The 19,884-nt window shown below is 41.8% G+C and overlaps 2 protein-coding genes across 2 annotated transcripts; both read left to right on the top strand.

The window, feature by feature from the left end:
- Positions 1-5,263: 5,263 nt before the first annotated feature.
- LOC146554110 (cysteine/serine-rich nuclear protein 1-like) lies at positions 5,264-12,874 on the top strand. Its single transcript, XM_085255145.1, has 5 exons — positions 5,264-5,400; positions 7,714-7,934; positions 10,421-10,683; positions 10,766-11,068; positions 11,346-12,874. The coding sequence occupies exons 2-5, from the start codon at positions 7,715-7,717 to the stop codon at positions 12,309-12,311; spliced, it is 1,752 nt and encodes a 583-aa protein (XP_085111271.1). The 5' UTR covers positions 5,264-5,400; position 7,714; the 3' UTR covers positions 12,312-12,874.
- Positions 12,875-14,173: 1,299 nt separating this feature from the next.
- gorasp1a (golgi reassembly stacking protein 1a) lies at positions 14,174-19,820 on the top strand. Its single transcript, XM_085253852.1, has 9 exons — positions 14,174-14,293; positions 15,049-15,129; positions 15,276-15,479; positions 15,591-15,677; positions 15,773-15,903; positions 17,083-17,215; positions 17,297-17,402; positions 17,489-17,632; positions 18,271-19,820. Exons 1-9 carry the CDS (start codon positions 14,174-14,176, stop codon positions 18,699-18,701), a joined length of 1,437 nt encoding a protein of 478 aa, XP_085109978.1. The 3' UTR covers positions 18,702-19,820.
- The last annotated feature ends 64 nt before the right edge of the window (positions 19,821-19,884 follow it).

The following is a 19,884-nucleotide window of genomic DNA, read 5'->3' as shown; positions in this document are numbered from 1 at the left end:
AGAGCAAAAAATGCGTGTGGTCACACAAGCACACACACACGCATACAAACATATATTCATTGCACATTTAAGATAAGATAAGATAAGATAGAACTTTATTAATCCCTCGGGTGGGTTCCTCTGGGAAATTCGATTTCCAAAAAAACACAGCACCGACAGAAGTTACAGAGTTATACACACACACATATATATAAATACAGAGACAATATAAATAAAATATACGAAGGGGATAAATAGAATAAATAGGAATAAAAAATAAAAATACAAGTGAATTGCACATTTCAAGTATTGAGTCTATTGCACCGTTGACTATTTACAAAAGTATTGCACAAAAGGTATTGCACAGTGAGGTGAAGAGGCACTACAGCTTAGTTGTTCCCTCCTTTGTCCTCCTGTTTCCCCTCCCTCTCCCCTCCAGAGAGGAGTTAAACAGTCTGATGGCGTGTGGGACAAAGGAGTTTTTAAGTCTGTTAGTTCTTGTCTTTGGGAGAAGCAACCTGCTGTGCACAAACACTACAATGCATAGCAGGAACACTGTGGTCAGAAATCACGAAGAGAATTAAAGATTTGTGGTTCTAACAGTGTTAGCCTTTAGCATGTGTTTTGCCAGCTGTAATGGAAGAAGAGAGAGGCAATCAGTGAGCGTGTAGAGGAGGGAGGGGGGGAGTCAGACAGTCTCACCCACACAGTTCCACAGAACAGTCAGTACTGGCCTGAACAGCTGTGAACAGAGCAGGTCTCCTTCCTCCTGCATGCTCCTGCAAAAGCCTCACATGGAGCCACATGTGACAGGCAACACCAACAGCAGAGCACACTGTGCTGGGACTCAGCGAGCACGGGAGCTCCCACTGCAGGGCTGACAGCCAGGCACAATCAGCTGGGGCGACATAAGAAAGGGAACACACACATGCACACACACAGACACGCTTTGTGCACTCACACAACTTTGGTAGTCTCTAATTGTGAATGCATAATGAAGCTGCTGCAGCACAGACATAAGGAAATATATCTCTACTCAGTGATGCGTTTTACTATGTACCCTGGTGGAAAATGCCTTGTGGGTGCACGATGCATCACTCAGGCAAGTTTTTAAGTTTTGTGAGAAAGGTCACCACAGCTCTCTTGTTGACAAAAGGCTCATTGTTGAAGGGGAGGGGGGTGGGAGATGTCAAACCCAATCATACAGCTGCTTTGCTGTTACAGCTTGAGTCGCTCACATGAAGCTACAGATAAGATCACTTCTCTAGAAAATTGTTGTGCAACCTACTTTGCACTCTGAGCTGCAGCTCGACTCGCATTAAAAAACAGTACTGTAGTGGATGGTGTTTGGGAAATAAGTGTGGAAATATACTCGTGTTATCACATAAAATAGTGTGTTTACGTCCACTATTGCCGCAACTAATGCTGCAGTGATAGTAAGTAAATGCACTTTATTGCAAACATCATTTTATTTTTGCATAAACATTTTATCATTACACACAACCATGACACTTTTTCCATATCAACTGTAGAGCTTAAGCATGTAGAGCACACTCTAACGCTGCCTCAGAGATAACATATCACCCTCTGTGGCCACAGAGACACAGGAAGCTCTCTGGTGTCACCCCCTGAACTGCTAGTACTGCACAGACAAAAGGATGGCAGTTGACCTATCACTTAAGGTGTCACAGTTGCGAAATTTTACCGGTAGTCTTTATCTGTATCTTCAGTGGAGAAGGTGAGACTTTCATTTCTTCTTCTTTTTCCATGAACTGTGAGATTCCACTCTGTGCTCTTTTACAACTTTGTTTATTGCTATTTTGAAATACCACTGGGTACCCAAATATGAAATAATTTACTAGTTTATTTGGGGCTTACAGTTTTACTAAAAAATCAATTTCATAAAGATAAATAGCTAGATGATCAGTGAGTCAGCAGCAGTTCATGGAAAAAATAGCTGGGACCAGTGTAAGATCAGTTATTTTTGACCTGTAAATCATGCAGAGATACTCTGATAAAATCTAAGAATTTAAAAAGTTAGAGCTAGAAATGAGCAGAATAAGCCTTCTAATAATTAAAACCAAGTTTTAGGGGTTGTAGTAGAAAATCCTTTTGAACTTCTAGAGACTAAAATTCTGATGTGATTGCGTCAGACACAAATACCAATTATATGAGATGAGTAAACCTGAAGTAAAGAAGGAAAAAAAGATCACGTAGTAAGCTAAGAACACCACTGACGTTAAAAAAAAAACAACTCGTGATTCTGACAGTGTTGATGCTGCTGATGATGAAGGCAAGCATAGTGATTCACTCACTGTCCTCTAAAATAAAAACGCATGAGCTATATTTGCACTTGTGACCATGGTGACGAAAGGAAATGACATCAGAGGCTGTGTAAAAAAGGAGTCATGTTTACATTTGAAAGAGAGAGAAAGAAAGTTGGAGAATCAATCAATCAATCTATCTATCTATCTATCTATCTATCTATCTATCTATCTATCTATCTATCTATCTATCTATCTATCTATCTATCTATCTATCTATCTATCTATCTATCTATCTATCTATCTATCTATCTATCTATCTATCTATCTATCTATCTATCTATCTATCTATCTATCTATCAGTTTATCAAGGAAGTAACTCTAAGAAAAGAATAAACAATCTCCTGGCAGCATGTGGCTTCAATCCATCTTGCTTTACTACCTGACTGGAAGCAACAACACTCGCCCTGTGACTATCTGATACTTCCTCTTATACCCTGGAAAGCTGAGTGCGGTCTCCTAAAACACAGGCAAATCCTTGAGATAATAACCACAAGCAACAAGGAAGGAGAAACTGGGGCAGACTTCTACATGCCTGAAGCTTTTGTCAGAATTCACCAGCATTATTACTGCTGTATGTGCGCCATCGCTGGCACAGCTTGACTGAAGCCTGTGGCAGCAACCTGAGAGGCTGCCAGAATGTAGGTTAACTTAGGTTATGTAACCTGGAGTGTGAAGTGAAAGAGCAGCAATGTTTGTGCTCTGACTCTCTTCTGACAGGCAATATTCGCAGAATATGGGTGCATGACAATGGTGAGGAAAGCAGCTCAAAAAAACTGAACTGATACTGAGCAGCCACATACAAGTGGCTTTAAATCTGAAAAGTGTAAAGGAATGAGGTCAGGAGTCTGGGTCAGTTTGCACTGCGATGGCTGCATGGATACAGTGAGTAAATACAGGCAGTTGTGAAAGAATGGCTGAATATTAACAAACGTAGGAACAAAAACTCTGACTTTCTCTGCTGCACGGGTGTGAAAAGGATCATCCGCCTGACACATCTGAGGCACACAGCATGCGACACAGTCACACCATGCGTGGTAACAGCCTGCAAAAAGGAACAGGAAACTCCAACTGTATTTGCTCAAATGTATTTTTGTCCAGGCAATGATTGTGCTATAAATAGCCACATGAAGTCTCACATAGCACTTTGATGATGTGTTATGAGTAAGTTGTAGCAATCTCTCTGAGCGGATCCTTCAAGCTGCAAAATCTACCTTGAGTCAAATATCCAGATTCTAATTTTAGCAGCCAAGAACAGACATAATTTCTTTTACGTGCCATTTCTCTGCCCTATAATCTGTCCTGCTGCACTGTCTCTCTGTGTTTACTCTCCACGCAGGTCACACACACACATGCTGCACTACAGTGATCCCAGCCAAAGTGGGTCACTCTCTCGTAACACACTTCCACAGAGTGCTGAAGTCAGGATGAGCGGCCCTTCCTCTGACCAGAGGATTTGGACCAGCAGATATTTAGGCATTAGTGCAGCTATTATTTAACCCTTTCAAACTGCTGCACAGATCTGTATCAACACAAGGGGGTCAAAGCTTGAGTCCAGGAGTATTTTGGGCATGTCCATCTTTCCGTTCATCTGTCTGTCCATCTGTTTTGTCTGTCTCCCCTGAGCTTCATTTTCCTCCCAGTCGGGGACGCAGAGCACAGCCTATGATTATCTTTAAAAGCAGAGGCACTGGAATCTTAAATCCAGCCGCTTTACCTTCACTCAGCCACAAGGTTCATGGTGTAAGAAAAGCTCTGTTTGGATAGCCCATAACGAGTGTGTGCGTATACATGTTATAGGCTTTAATTTATGACAACATCTGCTTGTGAGGAGTGTGGCGTGAAAGCAAGAAAGAGGATTTTTCTTTGGCTTTACATCCAAATCCATAATCCTGGCCATCTTCGGCTCTTCTGCACTGCAAACTGTTTCTTAAAGTGCCTGACTGGAACCATCACTCCTACCAATGTAACAGGAAGTATATTAAAGGAAAACAACACAAACGCCAAAGGCTGTATCTCACGTTTAATGATGGTCTTATCACAATTTTACTACAGGTCTAAAGGTGGCTTACAAAGATGCGAAAGCCTTGTTTAAATAAAAGGATTAAATCCCCAAGGAAGTCTGAATACTATTGAAATACTATTATGTTTACTTTACTTTTACTTTAAGTAAGTTCTGTAGTTCTTTTATGTTTGTGTTTTCTATTCATTTATTTGCAAATGTATTGATCTGATATTTGCTAAAAAAAACAAAACAAAATAAAAAAATACACCCTACATAGGAATAAACATAAACGTTGCCAAGGCACGTGTCCTAACTCGTTTGTAACAGTGGCTGAGTGCCTTCTGATAATAATCACCAGCTGGAGGTCTAAAGGTTATTTACCAGCACATCACCAGTGGGAACAGTACAGTGTGAACACAACAGACAGGAATCTGTGGGCAGCACTGAGTGAGAGGCGTCTCCCGCCTCTACGTGTGTCACCGTCTGCGTCAAGACAGACAGGGCAGCCACAGAGGACTGATGGTAAGCAAGAGGACTACCTGCCCGACACTTCCGGATTATTAAGCTAAACGATTGAGCTTTGGCTAATGAATCTATGGGACAAAATAGTGATACAGTATAAGAGAGTAATGATGGAAGCTGTTATACTACTAGCGAGTAAATATTAAGCTCTTGAAACGTTTACGTCGAGGCTAATAACATTGTTATGCTAGCGTCTTATATATTATTACTTTCTTCTGCGCGAGGTTTAGCCTGTGCTGAAATGTCAACGTACTATGGTAAGTGATACAAAAAGCTCAGCGTTAATGAAAACGAAAATGCTGTTGCTGTCTTATGAGGCGAAACTGCCGTGTACGTGATTTCCCAAGAAACATAGTTGAGGTCTCGAGGAGGGGGTGAAGTATCTTGTTGCCGTGTTTCGTGTCTTTGGGAGCTCCCAGCCAGTCCTCTCATGATCACACTGGTACTACTGTGTCGCTTCACTTAAACACAGGCGGACACACAATGCTCAGCTGGCTGGACGGCGGACAGGACACGTAACTTTGTGTCAATTTGCTCCTTCTTTGTTACTATGCTGTGTGTTAATTTGTGGTGAGTAACTAAAAAAAACTCTCTGTCAGTAAATACTTTAGCCTATAGAGTGACCTTAAATTGTTTCATGCTTTTTTCACTTCTCTTTATGCTTATAAAAACTGTGTGGCATATTTGTGTGAAATGTGGTAAGTTACAGTTATGCTGATTTTCTGCTTCATATTTCACACCTTAACACTTAACGGACAAGAGTAATGTTGAAGAAAACTTGTATGTGTTTGTGTGTATGTGTGTGTCCTGCTGCGCTTACGCTGACCGTGCCCGCAAGTGTTTGCCCTGTAGCGAGCAGTGGGGAACAGTGTTGTCATTGTGGCTGATATGATCGCTGTGTGTGTGTCTCCCTCCGCGAGGTGAAGAGGTCAGCTGCCTAATGACTGTTATTATGCCAAACAGGAAACGACTCCTACTCTCTTCCAGTGAAAACCCCGTGTAACATTCCTTAAGGCATTTAATGATTGTCTGAACGTTTTATTCTATCCTTGTATTGTTGTGGAAGTTTTTGTCCCATTAAAAGTCCTGCAACCTCTTCTTAATCACTTATGTGCGTTAACACAGTGTAGTACCTCCCTCTTACTGTTACACGCGCACGCGCACTCTCCGTTGCTGCTGCTGCTGCTGCTGCTGCTTTGAACCTTTAAATTATTGATGTGGTCTCAGCGGACACCTAGGCGAACTGCGAGGCTTTTCTGCTCTGTCAGATATTAAATGTAATAAATGTGATAGAACTGGAACAAGAGGGTGCTATAATAGCACTGCTCTGCAGTATTAATTAGACACAACTCTCACTCTGATTCTGGAAACCTTGAGCATGACTGTGCAGATGCTTTTCACCTGAGATAAATTCCTTTCCAGCTGTCTTTGTAGCAATGGTTCCTTTTGTGTAAACAGTGTAGGAGCTGAGCTAAGTCTCTTGTTTCATCTCGTATTTGCTGATGGATCCAGGAAGTTGCTCAGTCTGAGTGCACACACACACACACACACGCACACGCACACACACACACACACACACACACACACAGCCTCACTGGTCTAAGGTATTTGCTTACTGCAGACTATCTGAAGCCCCGTGTGGACCCTGGCTGACTGTGTATTAGTGTAGGGCAGTGACAGACTGTCAGTGCAGTGGTTTACATTCCTTTTCTCTGACAAGAAAAAGAAATGCTTCTGTTGTAACTGTGGGTGTGTGTGGTATGTTTTCGGTTGCTTGTGTTAAGTTCAGTCTAAATCCCAGTCCTGTTACCTATTGGATCACAATAGCATGCTCAGCACAGATGTTTCTAACTGTTGGCAAAGAAGAATAAGAGCTATATGCCAGGCTTTACATTTTAATAGTTTTTTTTCATTGAAATGTCTTCATATAACAGGGCAAAATAGGAAACGTGCATATTCACTGACTGACTTCTACAATATTATTCTCACACGGATTTTTGGAGGGTTTTTTTTAATGTTTCTCAAGCAAAACCACATAAACATATGTAAACCTTTTTTTGAGAAAATTGTGCTTTGTGTTTTCAGAGCTTATACGGCTCAAACCGGTCGGTCAGTATTTAAAAATACTTAGCAGAACAAAATCGGTCATCTGCTGCAGCCCTCAAACAAGCAAGCAGTAAATGGGGCTTGTGCCTAACAGCTTTTATTTTCTGTTGCTACTCACTTTTTCTCAGTAGTTTAGGAAAGTCTTGCCAAAGTGTGCAACCCTCAGAGTTTGTATTTCCATGTTCACATCCAAAAATAGCATTCACTTGAACCATTACATCCCCCACCCCCACCCACCCCACCCGAGCTCTTAGCACACAACCACTGGACGGCCTGTTTCCACGAATTCTTCACAAAAAACTCGAGGAATCACTGGAATGTTAATTACTCAGCGGGGAAAAGAACAAGAAAAAGAAATGTTGATTTTTTTTATTATTATTTTTAAATATATAACTCATCTTGTTGTTAGTCAACAAAAGATTTCTCTTGACGTTGTTCCACTTACGAAACATGACTTTGTAGGATAATCACTATCAAGACTGAATTCGCCTAAACAAACTTGTGGCCTGAAACTGGCTCGACCAGCTGACAGGCAGCTTTTGGCAGGAAGATCGTTCTTTCCCTTAGCTTTTGAAAAGTGCTGTTTACGTTCTCAGTTTCCAATACATGTGAGAACGCAGCGCTGTCTCAGTATCGCTCAGCTGTCTTGAATAGTTGTTCCAGTATTAAAGTGCTGATTTGCATAAGATCTACTGTAATTGTAAATGACTAAAATCCATTTCTTTTTCTTCTTGTGTGATTCAAACTAATGCCCCTGCTTCCTTTTTGTTTCTGCAGAATGCATATCACCCACTGCAGTGCAACAATGAGAGGCATCCTTAAGAGAAAGTTTGCAGAGGTTGATGACAATGCCTACTCATCCTCCTCCTCCTGCTCGTCTCCTCCATCCTCCCTCTCCTCTCCTGCCTCCTCAGAGTCAGACTCTGATGGAGAGCGCGGCTCTTCTGAAAATCAGGATTTCACACCTCGCAGCCCTGCTTCACCCACCAGTTTGCCCAGTAAGTCTTCAAACCAGCTGTCTTTTTTCCTTGTCTTTCAAATAATGCAAACGTCTTCCTTATCTGTCCACTTTCCCATCAGCTTTTTATAGGAGTGTCTCTTATCGCCCCGCAGCAGCACAGTTATGACTGACTGATATGAAAACGCTAACCTTAGGGCTGTTCTAGATAACACAGAGGCAGGATGGCTCGCCTCTGGACTGCCTGGCTGGTTGTGTAGAAGATCATTTGCCTGAGTGCTAGGAAGTTGTGGAATCAATTTGAATAGTAGGGTCACTTTAAACAAGCCATATCGAATGGCCTTTATTCAAATGTCACGAGGCTGCACACCCCATCTATCATCACTGGAAGTGCTTATAGTCACAAAATTTGATGCATCAAAGAACAGGATTGCCAGAGATGTTAATAAGCGGGCAATCAGGCTGACGCAATTATAGATCTGTAGATACAGGAGGATATCAAGCCACATCCAGGTGCCGCTAAACAAATACTTGAGCCTCAGAAGCGAAACAAGCTGCACTAACAGAACACACATTTCACACACATAAAGGAGAAGGGAACTGGCACACAGATGGACTGAGAGACAACAACAGCACACACACATTAGAGAGCGAGGCAAGAGGAGAAGTTGAATGTCCCAAAGGACAGAGATTCGTAATGAGGCACCGGCAGCCAGAGGAGAGACACAGAGAGGTCTGTGGGTGGCCGATGGTTCGCCACAGAGGAAATCGGGAGGTGAAAATAGGAAGAGCAAGCTGGAGGAGGGAAAAGACAGACACAGAGACACGCTTTGGGTCATGTTCAAATAAACAAAGGTTTGGGGGAAATGTTTTCAGAATATTTACAGTAATCTCTTGGACAGGACAAACACGGTGTCTACTAGACTTGATGGATTCGGTGTGGAAGTTGCCTGGACAAACAGCAGCTGAGGCAAGCTTAATCAGCTGGCCTCCCTTGTTTACTGACTTTTGCAACTGGAGTTCAGCCTCAGTTATGTGTGAAGGTCAGGCAATTTGTTGAAGCCAAACTGTTACATCAAGCAGTAACCCGATGGATGGATTGAAAACTAAACTGCCAGAGTCTAATTATACTGTGATAAACACCCAAGTAGCAGCAGGCAGCAAAGACGTGAACTCGTCTCTCCCCCGCTCTGTTCTGTTGATCAGCCTGTTGTTGCAATCGACCCGTCTTGGTATTTCCTTTGTACATGTGTTCAACTGTTGACCCTGGCCTCTGTAGTGAAGCACCTGTAGTGTGTCCCCTAGTGGCCACGCTGAGACCTGCAAAGCCTGTGTCACAACTCAGCCCGTATTTATCAGGCATCAAGGAATCTTTTCCTGGAATTGTGCTTCATGTGAAGTTAGGAGAAAAGGGACTTGACCAGTACTTCAAAGCAGCACTTAACTTTGAGCAAGGCGGATTCTGTCTGTGAGAACGTGGCATTGCTCTTGAAAGAGCAAATTAAGAATTAAAGTGACCAAATAGATTTCTTTTTTCTGATGGTAATCATTTGGAAACATAAAAAATAGAGCCTGAGGATCTGTGTGTACACTTTGGTGACCAAGTTGAAAAGTCAAATGTTAAAGTTTTGCTTAATTTCTTTAAAGCGCCCCTTTTATACACACATCAAACAGCACTTTATACAAAGATTCTTTTAGAGTAGCTTTGCATGATTCACATAATCAAAACCATCCGACACTGATTTAATCCACTGTCTGAAATAAGCCATTTTATCTCCCATTCCTTTTATTCTGATTGGATGCCCCTCACAGACATAAGGTTCAAACAATTGATGGACAATTATTTGTAACGTTTGTCATTTTTAATAATAAGGAAAGGAATAATAGGTGCGCTTGAAGTAACTTTACAGATGCATGTCTTTTATTATCATTATGGGGGTTAATTTCAGGGGAATGAGTCTATATTCAGAAGTACAGTCATTAAGGACCCTTTATTTAACAAAGTCCTTTTTTTTCTGTCACTGTTCAGCCTTAATGTTCTTCTTATTCTTTGGGAATACTTCATTTTGAAATCCATGTCTTAGTTATTTATGCTGAAGTAAACCTAAAATAAATTTCTATTTCCTGGCCTCTCCTGCTTTTGGGGAGGAGAAAATTACAAAAAATATCTTATTTGACAGAACTATAGGAGGTATTTTTAGCCATATAACACATACGTGTGCACTATTCATGGGTTAATGAAACTCCAATTTGCAAAAACTGGTTTTAAAAAAATAACCAGTTTATTTTAACAACGAACATTTTCCTGTTTGGGGAGTCCCAAAACTTCTGTATGTAGGAAATATTATTGCATCATAATTATTTTTGCCAGGATGGACTGATATATGATTTTGCTGACCAACATGCTTATGTTTTACAGTGTACTTATGGTGTCATTTACCAGATGCTTACTTTACACCACAACCAGGTACCGTAGTTCCTCAGTTTACGTGATGATTCTGCTGTTTGTTTTCTAAACACAACCAGCTCACTCCATCCTGAAGAGGCCTAAGCTTGCAAGCAGACCGTGCACCGTACGCTTTGACCAGGTGACAGTGTTCAGCTTCCCGCGGTGCCAGGGCTTTACCAGCGTGCCCAGCCGTGGAGGTGCCACCCTTGGCATGGTGCGGAAGCACAGCAGCCTTCAACAGTACACGATATCCGAGCATGCACTGGAACAACGGGACAGGCGCAGACAGAGACTCAGAGAGAAACGGAGGAAAGAGCGGTTAGAAGCTTTAAAACACAAAGTAGGTGCATTTCATTTCTAAACGTTTGCAGCGCCTGTCTGCATGACGCCTTTCTGACTTACTTCTGTTGTGCTCACTCCAGCTGATTACCAGTGGGGCCATTGACCAGCAGGAAGCAGACAGGCTTACTACAGATCAAATCCCAGATGAAGACACTGACAGCGACGTCAGTGATAGCGATCAGGAGGAAAGAGGTTTCCTTCAGCCATTCTCCTCTAAACATCGCCAAGCCATCCTACAAGCAGCAGGGGTCAAGTTCATCGACAGGGAGGAGAAGAGGCAGCTTCATGCCTTGCGACTCTCTAGAGAGACCTGTGGATGTGACTGCCGAGGCTTCTGTGAGCCGGAGACCTGCGCGTGCAGTCTGGCGGGCATTAAGTGTCAGGTACATCTCCACATACACAGAATTTCTTCTCCAAACCTTCCCTCCATAAAGGGTAGTTTCAACATGTGTAATTCAGACTGATTTGAATGTAAATTGTAGTCTACCCTGAGTACGTATGCTTGTATATAGTCAGATGCTGAATGTTGGTTATTATTTCACCTACGTTTGTTTCTTAGTGACTCACTGATGCAGAGAATCCGTGAATCACTAAGCTGAGTCAGTAGGTTCTGTTTATGAGTAAATCACCATTTTCTTTCCTTGCTTTTGTCACATACAGGTGGACCACTCCAATTTCCCGTGTGGCTGCAGTAAGGACAGCTGTGGTAACATTCAGGGACGCTTCGAGTTTGATTCCCGCCGTGTGCAGACTCATTACATCCACACCGTCATGAGACTGGAATTAGAGCGGCGTTTGCAAGATGAAAAACAGAACCCTGAGGACCGGGCTGGACTTACAGAGGTGATTCAACAGCATGAAGAGGAGGAGGAGGTCTGTACAGAGCAGAATGCACAGGACAAGAGCTGTCCCTTTGGCTTTACCTCAGAGGAGGCTGGCCTTCCTGTCACCATGCCTGCCACCCCTTCATTCCATTTCATCCCAGAACGCTTGGTAGTGGAGGAGAACAGCTGCAGCAGCGATATGACTGAATCTTCTTGCTCCTCCTCTGACTGTGATGCAGGAGGAGGCTGCAGCGGGGGTCACAGTCTCCCTGATGTTGATGGAGGGTTGAGCCGTGCTCTTAGCCTCTGTGACTCGGACAGTAATAACTACTCCTCATACAGCCACCTGAGGCTTCAAAGAGACCCAGTGACACAGCACAGCAGCAGCAGCGGCTCTGCCACTCACAGCAGTACTACTGACAGTACGGGACCACACACAGTCGACACATTCGCAGACAATATAAGCAGAAACTCAGTGACAGATTATCTTGATGAAAATGCGAATCAACCCAGAGACGTCTTCAACGACGACTCTCTCGATGACTTGCCAAACACGCCCTCTCCCACTGTGGACTATTCCTTTAGCAGATACATGGACTTGAGTCTGTCCTCTGACTCCGACCTGGAGTTCTTTGACAGCGATTATCCCTGCGGACCACTGCACAGCTCTTTCAAAGGGCACAGACACCCAGACAGTTTTCGCCACCTCCAGCTGTTTAGCTCCGTCAGTTTTCCACAGTACGAGTCGAGCACCCAGCTCCTGGAGTCTCTGATCGGGTTAACTGAACAGAACACAGAGTAGATTTATTCAGTCACTGATACCCAACTTTTTTTTTCTTTTAAGCAGATTTAAGGAATTCTTGTGATACGATAAAAGAAAATGTGTGAGAGAATGTAATGTCCTGAGCACTGCTTTTATGTATTAGTAATAATTTTTTGACGTACAAAGACTAATGGATGATGACATATTTTTCGTAGCTGGATATTTTTCTATTGCTGAAAAAATATTTGCCTTGAGTATTTGAAGAAGTATTTGCCTAGAATCTATGTCTTTTTTAATTCCCTAAAACTATATAATAAAAATCTGATGTGTTATTTAATTTTTTTTGTCATCGTGCCCATACCCTAGAGGGTATGCAAGAAGAGAGAGGTGCCATGTGAATAGAAACACGTGTATACTGCTGGAAGGTGGCCAAGACAGGATAGAGCTAATCCACTGTGACTCATGACTCCAGCCTCTAGTATGTGAATATTTTTTCTTAATAACTGCCAGGGTCACTGTGGATTATCTGTTATGTGTTTAGCAGTATGGTCAGAGTGTGTCTGTGATGGAATAATAAAATATTTTTATTTATTTGATTGCAATTTTTTGTTTGGAGGTGCAATTTTGTATGAAAGTCTCTATTTTTGTGGTTGTTCCAGGTGCTCCCACTATTTACACTACAAACCAAAATCCAAAAATGTTATGCCGATTAAAATCTAAAGAAAAATAGAAAGCACCAATCTTCCAATTTCACAATGCCACGCTGTATTCATAATAGAACACAGAAAGCATATCAAATGCGAGAAACAAAGTGAGACATTTTATTAGTTAATGAAAATGCACGTCTCAAAAAAGTTAGGACGGGAGCAATGAAAGGTTAGAAATGTAAAAAAAAAAAAGTGGCACTAAGAAGAAATAGCTGGACCAACATTTTGAAACTATACACTATAAAAAGAACATCTTAGAGAAGCAGAACTTCTCAGAAGTAAATATGAGCATAGATTCACTAATCAATTTAAAACTGCGTCTACAAATTCTGGAATAATTTCAGCATAATGATCCTCAGTGTAAAATTGTGAAGACTGTGAACACAGTTTACCACAAATGCAGATTAATGTTGTGCAAAGAAGAAGCCATATGTGAACATGTTCCTGTCTTCTGTGAGTCAAAGCTCATTTAAAGTGGATTGAAGCAAAGTGGGAAGCTGTTCTGTGGTCACGGGAATCACAATTTAAATTCTTTTTTTCTTTTTCCATCAGCACCTAAAAAAACCTTCATCTCTCATGTTATTGGGGAGCAGCAGTATCTGTGGAAATGGCAGTTTGCACATCTGGAAAGGCTCCATCAATGACATAACGTATATAGAGGTTTTACAGAAACATATCGACATGACATCTTTTTCATGGAAAGTCTTGCATATTTCAGAAAGATGATGCTTAACTGCAATCAGCAGCTACTACAACAGCATGGCTTTGAAGTAGAAGAGTCCAGCCTTCCTGCAGGCCAGACCTTTCACTAGTTAAAGCATCATGGAACAAAAAAGTAGGAAAAATAAGACCCAGGAATGTTGAACAGCTAGAATCCTCTATCAGACGAGAATAGGACAACATTCCTCTTCTGAAAGTCCAACAGCTGGTCTCCTCAGTTCCCAGATGTTTACTGGCTGCTGTTATAAATAGAGGGGATGCTACACAGTGGTAAACATGCCCCAAGTTAAAAATATGCAAAAAAATAAATAAATCCTAGAATAGAAAAAATCCTTATTTTAAAAATTGAATATGTTTTGTGGGTACTAATCATATAAGATACGGGTTTATGAAATTTGCTAACTTTGCAGGCGTCACAGCTGAGTCACATCAAATAACACTGAAATTTGAAGCCGGTGTAACAGAATCTGAGGTATGAGGCAGCAAATAAACACTGTCAATGATGTGCGACCCTGCACGGTGTCCGAGGATCGACAGCAGCGATGTTCGACTGGTTTGGGCTGCGGACAAGATGGCCGAGAACTGTCAACTGTGGTAATTGTCGGTATTTTCTGATGACAGTAATTTTTAAACGAGTTCCCGGCAGAAATGGGTTTATCTCAGAGTTCAGAAGCATCCGAAGGAGGGACGTATGGATATCATGTGCACGGTGTAAGGCTTATAACGCGGCTCGTTTTTCTCTGAAACTGGAGCTGAATGTACAGCAGCTTATGAACTGTGTTGTATGCTAACAGGTAGCTAGCTTCGTAGTTTCAAAAACCTGACAGAAGAGACGGAGTTTACGTGTCATTGTGGGCGCAGCTGTGCATTAGGACGTATTTGTTTACGGTGTTATTAAGAAATAAAATGTTAGCACAACATATAACTTGTCGCAAAGAAAGTCTTTTAAGAAGTCTGAGTCCACTGAGCTTCTGTTTTAATAAGTGCCCGGAAGTGATGCTTTGACAAGTAGAACTAGCGCGACGACAGTATTAATGAAAATAAATGTTTACCGGCTTAGAACGAACCGCTTTCCTATAACCATTTCATGCTTCAGCAAAAAATACAAGCAGTACTTTGGATTATAGTTCAGAGATGCTTAAATGGTTAGTCGATCGACTGATAAATCGATGCGACTGATCAAGATGTGCGTTTGCGACGCTGTTATTTTTTTTCAATTTAAAATAATGATGCAATATTTAGTTTTTCTGTACATTTGCTTGCTTATATATTAATTTGAATTAAAACATTCCAGTAAATCATTTTCTTCAAAGATTAAAGTGCAGACTTGCTTGTATTTATTTTGACAGGTGCAGCCAAATTCCCCTGCAGAGAAGGCTGGCCTGCAGCCCTTCTTCGACTTCATCCTGTCTCTTGACACCAAGAGACTTGTAAGTTTAATTACAGCCATATAATAACAATTGCATTTACTGGTTATTCACTGCGACTGTAGATAAATATGATGAACATGAAAAAAGAAGAAGGTTAACACAGCTGGTTGCTATAATTGTTGTCTTCTTTAATTATTCCACACCAGAATGAGGAAAATGACCTTTTGAAGGAGGTTCTGAAAGCCAACGTGGAGAGAGCAGTGAAGATGGAGGTGTACAGCACTAAAACCACGAGGGTTCGTGAGCTGGAGGTGGTGCCCAGTAGCATGTGGGGAGGGCAGGGTTTGCTGGGCGCTAGTGTTCGCTTCTGCAGCTACCAGGGGGCCAATGAAAATGTTTGGCATGTCCTGGTGAGTTGCGTCGTCAAAGAACTACTAAAACGCATTGTGCTTCACTGTAGTCTCAGCTTCTGTAGCTGTGAGTCCATTATGGCTTCATCTTTTGTTTCTGTTTTCTCCAAGGATGTGGAAGCCAGTTCACCGGCTGCACTGGCGGGGCTTCAGCCCCACAGTGACTATATTGTGGGAGCAGATCAGGTTTTGCAAGATGTAAGATGTCTTATTAGAACCATGCAACATTACTTGTGGCATGAAAATTTCGAATTTGCACCTTCAGTAGTTAATTCAGAGTTTGTCATTTGCAGTCAGAAGACTTTTTCTCACTGATTGAGGCCCATGAAGGAAAACCTCTGAAGCTGCTGGTGTACAACACACAAACGGACCTATGCAGAGAGGTGGTGGTCACACCAAACGGAGCATGGGGAGGAGAGGGCAGGTATGGCCAAATGCAGCTGACAGTATATAAAAGATGGATGTAATCATTGTCATGTCACCCGGTGGTTTCTGGACTCCACATTCTAACGCGTGTTAGTGTTTTCCCCCCCACTATTTTTAGATTTTTCTTTGATGCAGATGCACCCTAAGGCCCAGGGGCCATATTTTTTTTCAAAGACTCAGATCCGATCCACTGGAAGACATACATTTTAAACTTTTAACTGTATTTTCACAAGTTTTACAGCTTTTCCTATCTCACTTATGGCAATTTTAACTAAACCAATTAATAATTAAGTAATAAATAAATGCTTCAATCAAAGAAAAGTTCCTGTTTTTTCACTTTATGATATAAAAATTTCAGGTTTTTTTTTACAAGGGGCCCACACTAAAGAAAAACAAAACCAGAAAAATGTCTGTGAAGTTTTCTCAGTCATCCAGGTCATTGTAGTCTAAGGAGCTTGGAAAGAAAATTGTCTAGACTTCTGGACTTCCTCTACCTTATCACATGAGCCAAGGTGTGAGAACGGGGTTTCACAATGAGCTCACCCGATACCTTGACTGATTGTGACCTACGCACGTTTTCACACCTTGGCTCATGTGATTAAGTAGAGGATCATTAGGGTGTCCATTGTCCCTCTCGGGGGCACACTCCCACCAGGCTTAAATCTGGGACTCTCCACCTTTTGACCCTGCAGCTGAAGAAGCTTCTCGGATGAGAGGTGAAACGTCTTAAAGCCACTTAAAGAAGTCCAGACACTTTTCTTTCCAAGCTCCTTAGAAAACCAGAAAAAAGAACATTTTTTGTGACATAACAAGAACTTTCAGTTTAAATTACAGGATAGTCAGAGCAATGAGCTAGTAAAACTTTTTCTGTAATTTAAGCCCAGAGAGTCATGCTGACAGATTTCATTATAGTGTAGAAAAACAAGGACAAACTGTTGAACTTGCACTATATTTTCTCATATTTATTATTTACACATTTATTATATATGTAGTTTACACCAACAGAAAATGGTCCAGCCCACTGTGGGCTATCAGGCTCACATCCCTAAAATAAGACATTCCCAGAATAGGGTCTTACTTGGTGATGGTCTTGCATGTTGCAACTATGATTTCATGTGTAAATTGTTAATCAGTTGTTGTATTATATCTTATAGCATCTGCAAATGTTTGTCTGCAGTTTGGGTTGCGGTATCGGTTATGGCTACCTGCACCGAATCCCTGCTAATCCAGAAATATCAACAGTCGAGCCTTCTGCCCCTGATGTTGAGGAGAAACACTCTCCAAAGCTGCCTGCGCATGGATACACAGAGGTGACAGTAAAATACAGCAAAATCTCCCATTTGAGAAGCTGACACAGGTCAATAACTTTCACCGTGTGCGTGTGTCTCCAGGCACCTCTCATGGCACCTTCAAGCAATAGTGAAGAGTTAAACCTGGAGCAGGTCACCCTCGAGGACTCTTATCTACCTCCACCCATTCAAAGGGTCACCGAGCTTGGTCAGTTAAGATTCTGTTCACCTTAGCATATGCTGTGTTTGCAAAAATCTTCTTAAGATGTGTGTTTTATTGTTGGAATTTTCCAGGTTTTTCTGATTCTGAAATGGCAGTGATGAACCCCGATCCTTCAGACTTGGTGGACAGGCTGGATCTGTCCATGTCATCCATTGACATGACAAACACCTCGCTGGCGATGCACGAGGAGAAGGAAAGCGAGATATCTGGTGTTGGTAAGTCAGTGTGGCAGCTGTTCATCACTGTCCAGTGACTTTCATGCATCAGTTTTAAGAAATATATTCAGTTTCATTTATATAGGTTCAAATCAGAACAACAGTCACCTCAAAGTGCTTTATATAATAATAATAATAATGGATTGCATTTATAGTGCTTTTCGAGACCCTCAAAGCGCTTTACAATTCCACTATTCATTCATTCTCACATTCACACACTGGTGGAGCCACAGCTGCCCTGGGGCAGACTGACAGAAGCGATGGCCCCTCTGGCCATCACCAGTAGGTGAAGTGTCTTGCCCAAGGACACAACGACCAAGACAGAGAGAGCTGGGGATCGAACCGGCAACCTTCCTGTTACAAGATGAGCCTCCCAACCCCCTGAACCACGGTCGCCTTTTAATTTGGGAAAAACTTGAGGTAAAAACGTAACAATAATACACAGAAAACCCCAACAATGAAACATCTATGAGCAAGCACTTGGTGACCGTGGGAAGAAAAACTCTTCTAACAGGAAGAAACCTCTAGTATAACCAGGCTCAGTGAGAACTAGCCATCTGCCAATGAAATATGTTGTATGTTTAATATAATTCTCTCATCCACTTCTGTTGAATTCAACCATATTTGTTTTACTACAGAAGAGTTGGAGGACAGTGTTCTGCTCCCATCATTAGCAGACCACCAGAATGAGCCACAAGAGCACATCTCCCAGGCAGCCAGAGACTTCACTCCTGCTCTCTTGTCTGCTGATTCAAGTGTCCCACCAGCTGGACTCTCCCACCTGCTCACAGAGTGTGCAGAGCCACAGAGCTCTCTCATTGAGTCTAGTGATAGCCAAAGTCCAACTATAGGTGCGTTGTCTTTTTCTCTTGAGCCTTCTGTGCCCGCTGAAGACCTTCCTCGCTCATCTCCTGTCGATCTCATCCCATCTCTGGTCACCGAGGAGTCCACCGCAGACAGGTCTCCACCTCAGGCCATCGAGGACACTCTCGGGTCAGTGGATGAGATCGCAGAGCCTCTGCATGTGGCTTCTGCTCACCACTGTGACCATGAGCACGATGATGAGTAGGAACCCAAGAAGGCACATTTTGAGTAGGCTTAAGTCAGGCCAGACAAATGCAAAGTGTCGACGACAATCGTTTTGTTTTGTTTTTAAAGAAATGATTTTTAGGATAGATCATCAGAGGGAAGACTTTATCTTGTCAGTCTGTCTTGTTTGCATGTAAGACTGCGTCAGCAGATTGGTGACACTACATAAACCAGCTACAGCATTAATGCAGAAGATGGGTGAGGAAAAGGCACTGTAGTAATCTTCTGTGTGTTTTGTATGTGAGAATTTAGTTACTGCTTAGTTGTAAGCCAGAACAGTTTTTAAAGGTCAAACTTTTTCCTTCCGAGTGCAAATTTGGATCATACGGGTAATGAGACTGCTTCTGGTAGGCCGATGTGACAAAACTTGAATTTTTCCAAAGACAGACATTGCAAAGCACAGCTGCACCTTTATATCAAGGACAATTATCAATATTTTTTTGAAGTTACTAGACGTTTGGCCACTCAGATTAGTCGCCATAGTCTTTGGCGGTGGTGCAGTGTTACCTTTAATGTTTTGAAGCAACGTCGTTTAAACTCTTACCCAAAGAAACACTTTTAATTATAAGACATGGGACATTTTACTTTATATCCTCCAGATTGGTGACACTACATAAAGGGCTTTCACTGTGGGACGATGCTGAATAGAAACAGCACAGGTTTTACTTTTGTTTTTAACACTAATATTTAATTAGATTTTGTTCAGTGATGTACTTTGTAATGAGTCTAAAATGGATGTTTACTGCTGTATAGCCAGATTTATGCCCCCTTTTAATTTCCATGACCTATGCAACACTAGATTATACCCACCTTTCATTTCATAGACAATGCATTGCTAATGTAAAGTAAGCATTTAATTAAATCTAAGACTGCCAAGTTAGTAATACTTGAGTAATTCACTTTTGTTTGTTTTTTTAGGGGCATCTTAATAGTTTTCATTGGTCAAGTAGGTGCTAGTGTGTAAAATAAGAAAAAGTATTTTTTGCAGATATTTTTATCAATGAATTGTCTGTTTTATTAGGAATGAGTGCAAAGTCTTGATGAATGTGAAATGGGTGAATCTTCGATGGTTAAACAATCACTGGGAGAAAAAAAATGAGTCCCTCGTTTCTCTTATTTCACTTGGATCAGCTCAACACAATACAACTCGAGACAGCCATTTA

This window comes from Mchenga conophoros, linkage group LG18, assembly GCF_057382185.1.
Source record: "Mchenga conophoros isolate Kocher_MC1m ecotype Shallow Benthic linkage group LG18, M_conophoros_male_GT1.1, whole genome shotgun sequence".
Classification (NCBI taxonomy): Eukaryota; Metazoa; Chordata; class Actinopteri; order Cichliformes; family Cichlidae; genus Mchenga; species Mchenga conophoros.
The sequence above is the reverse complement of the archived record's forward strand: the minus strand, read 5'-3'. Positions and strand labels throughout refer to the sequence as shown.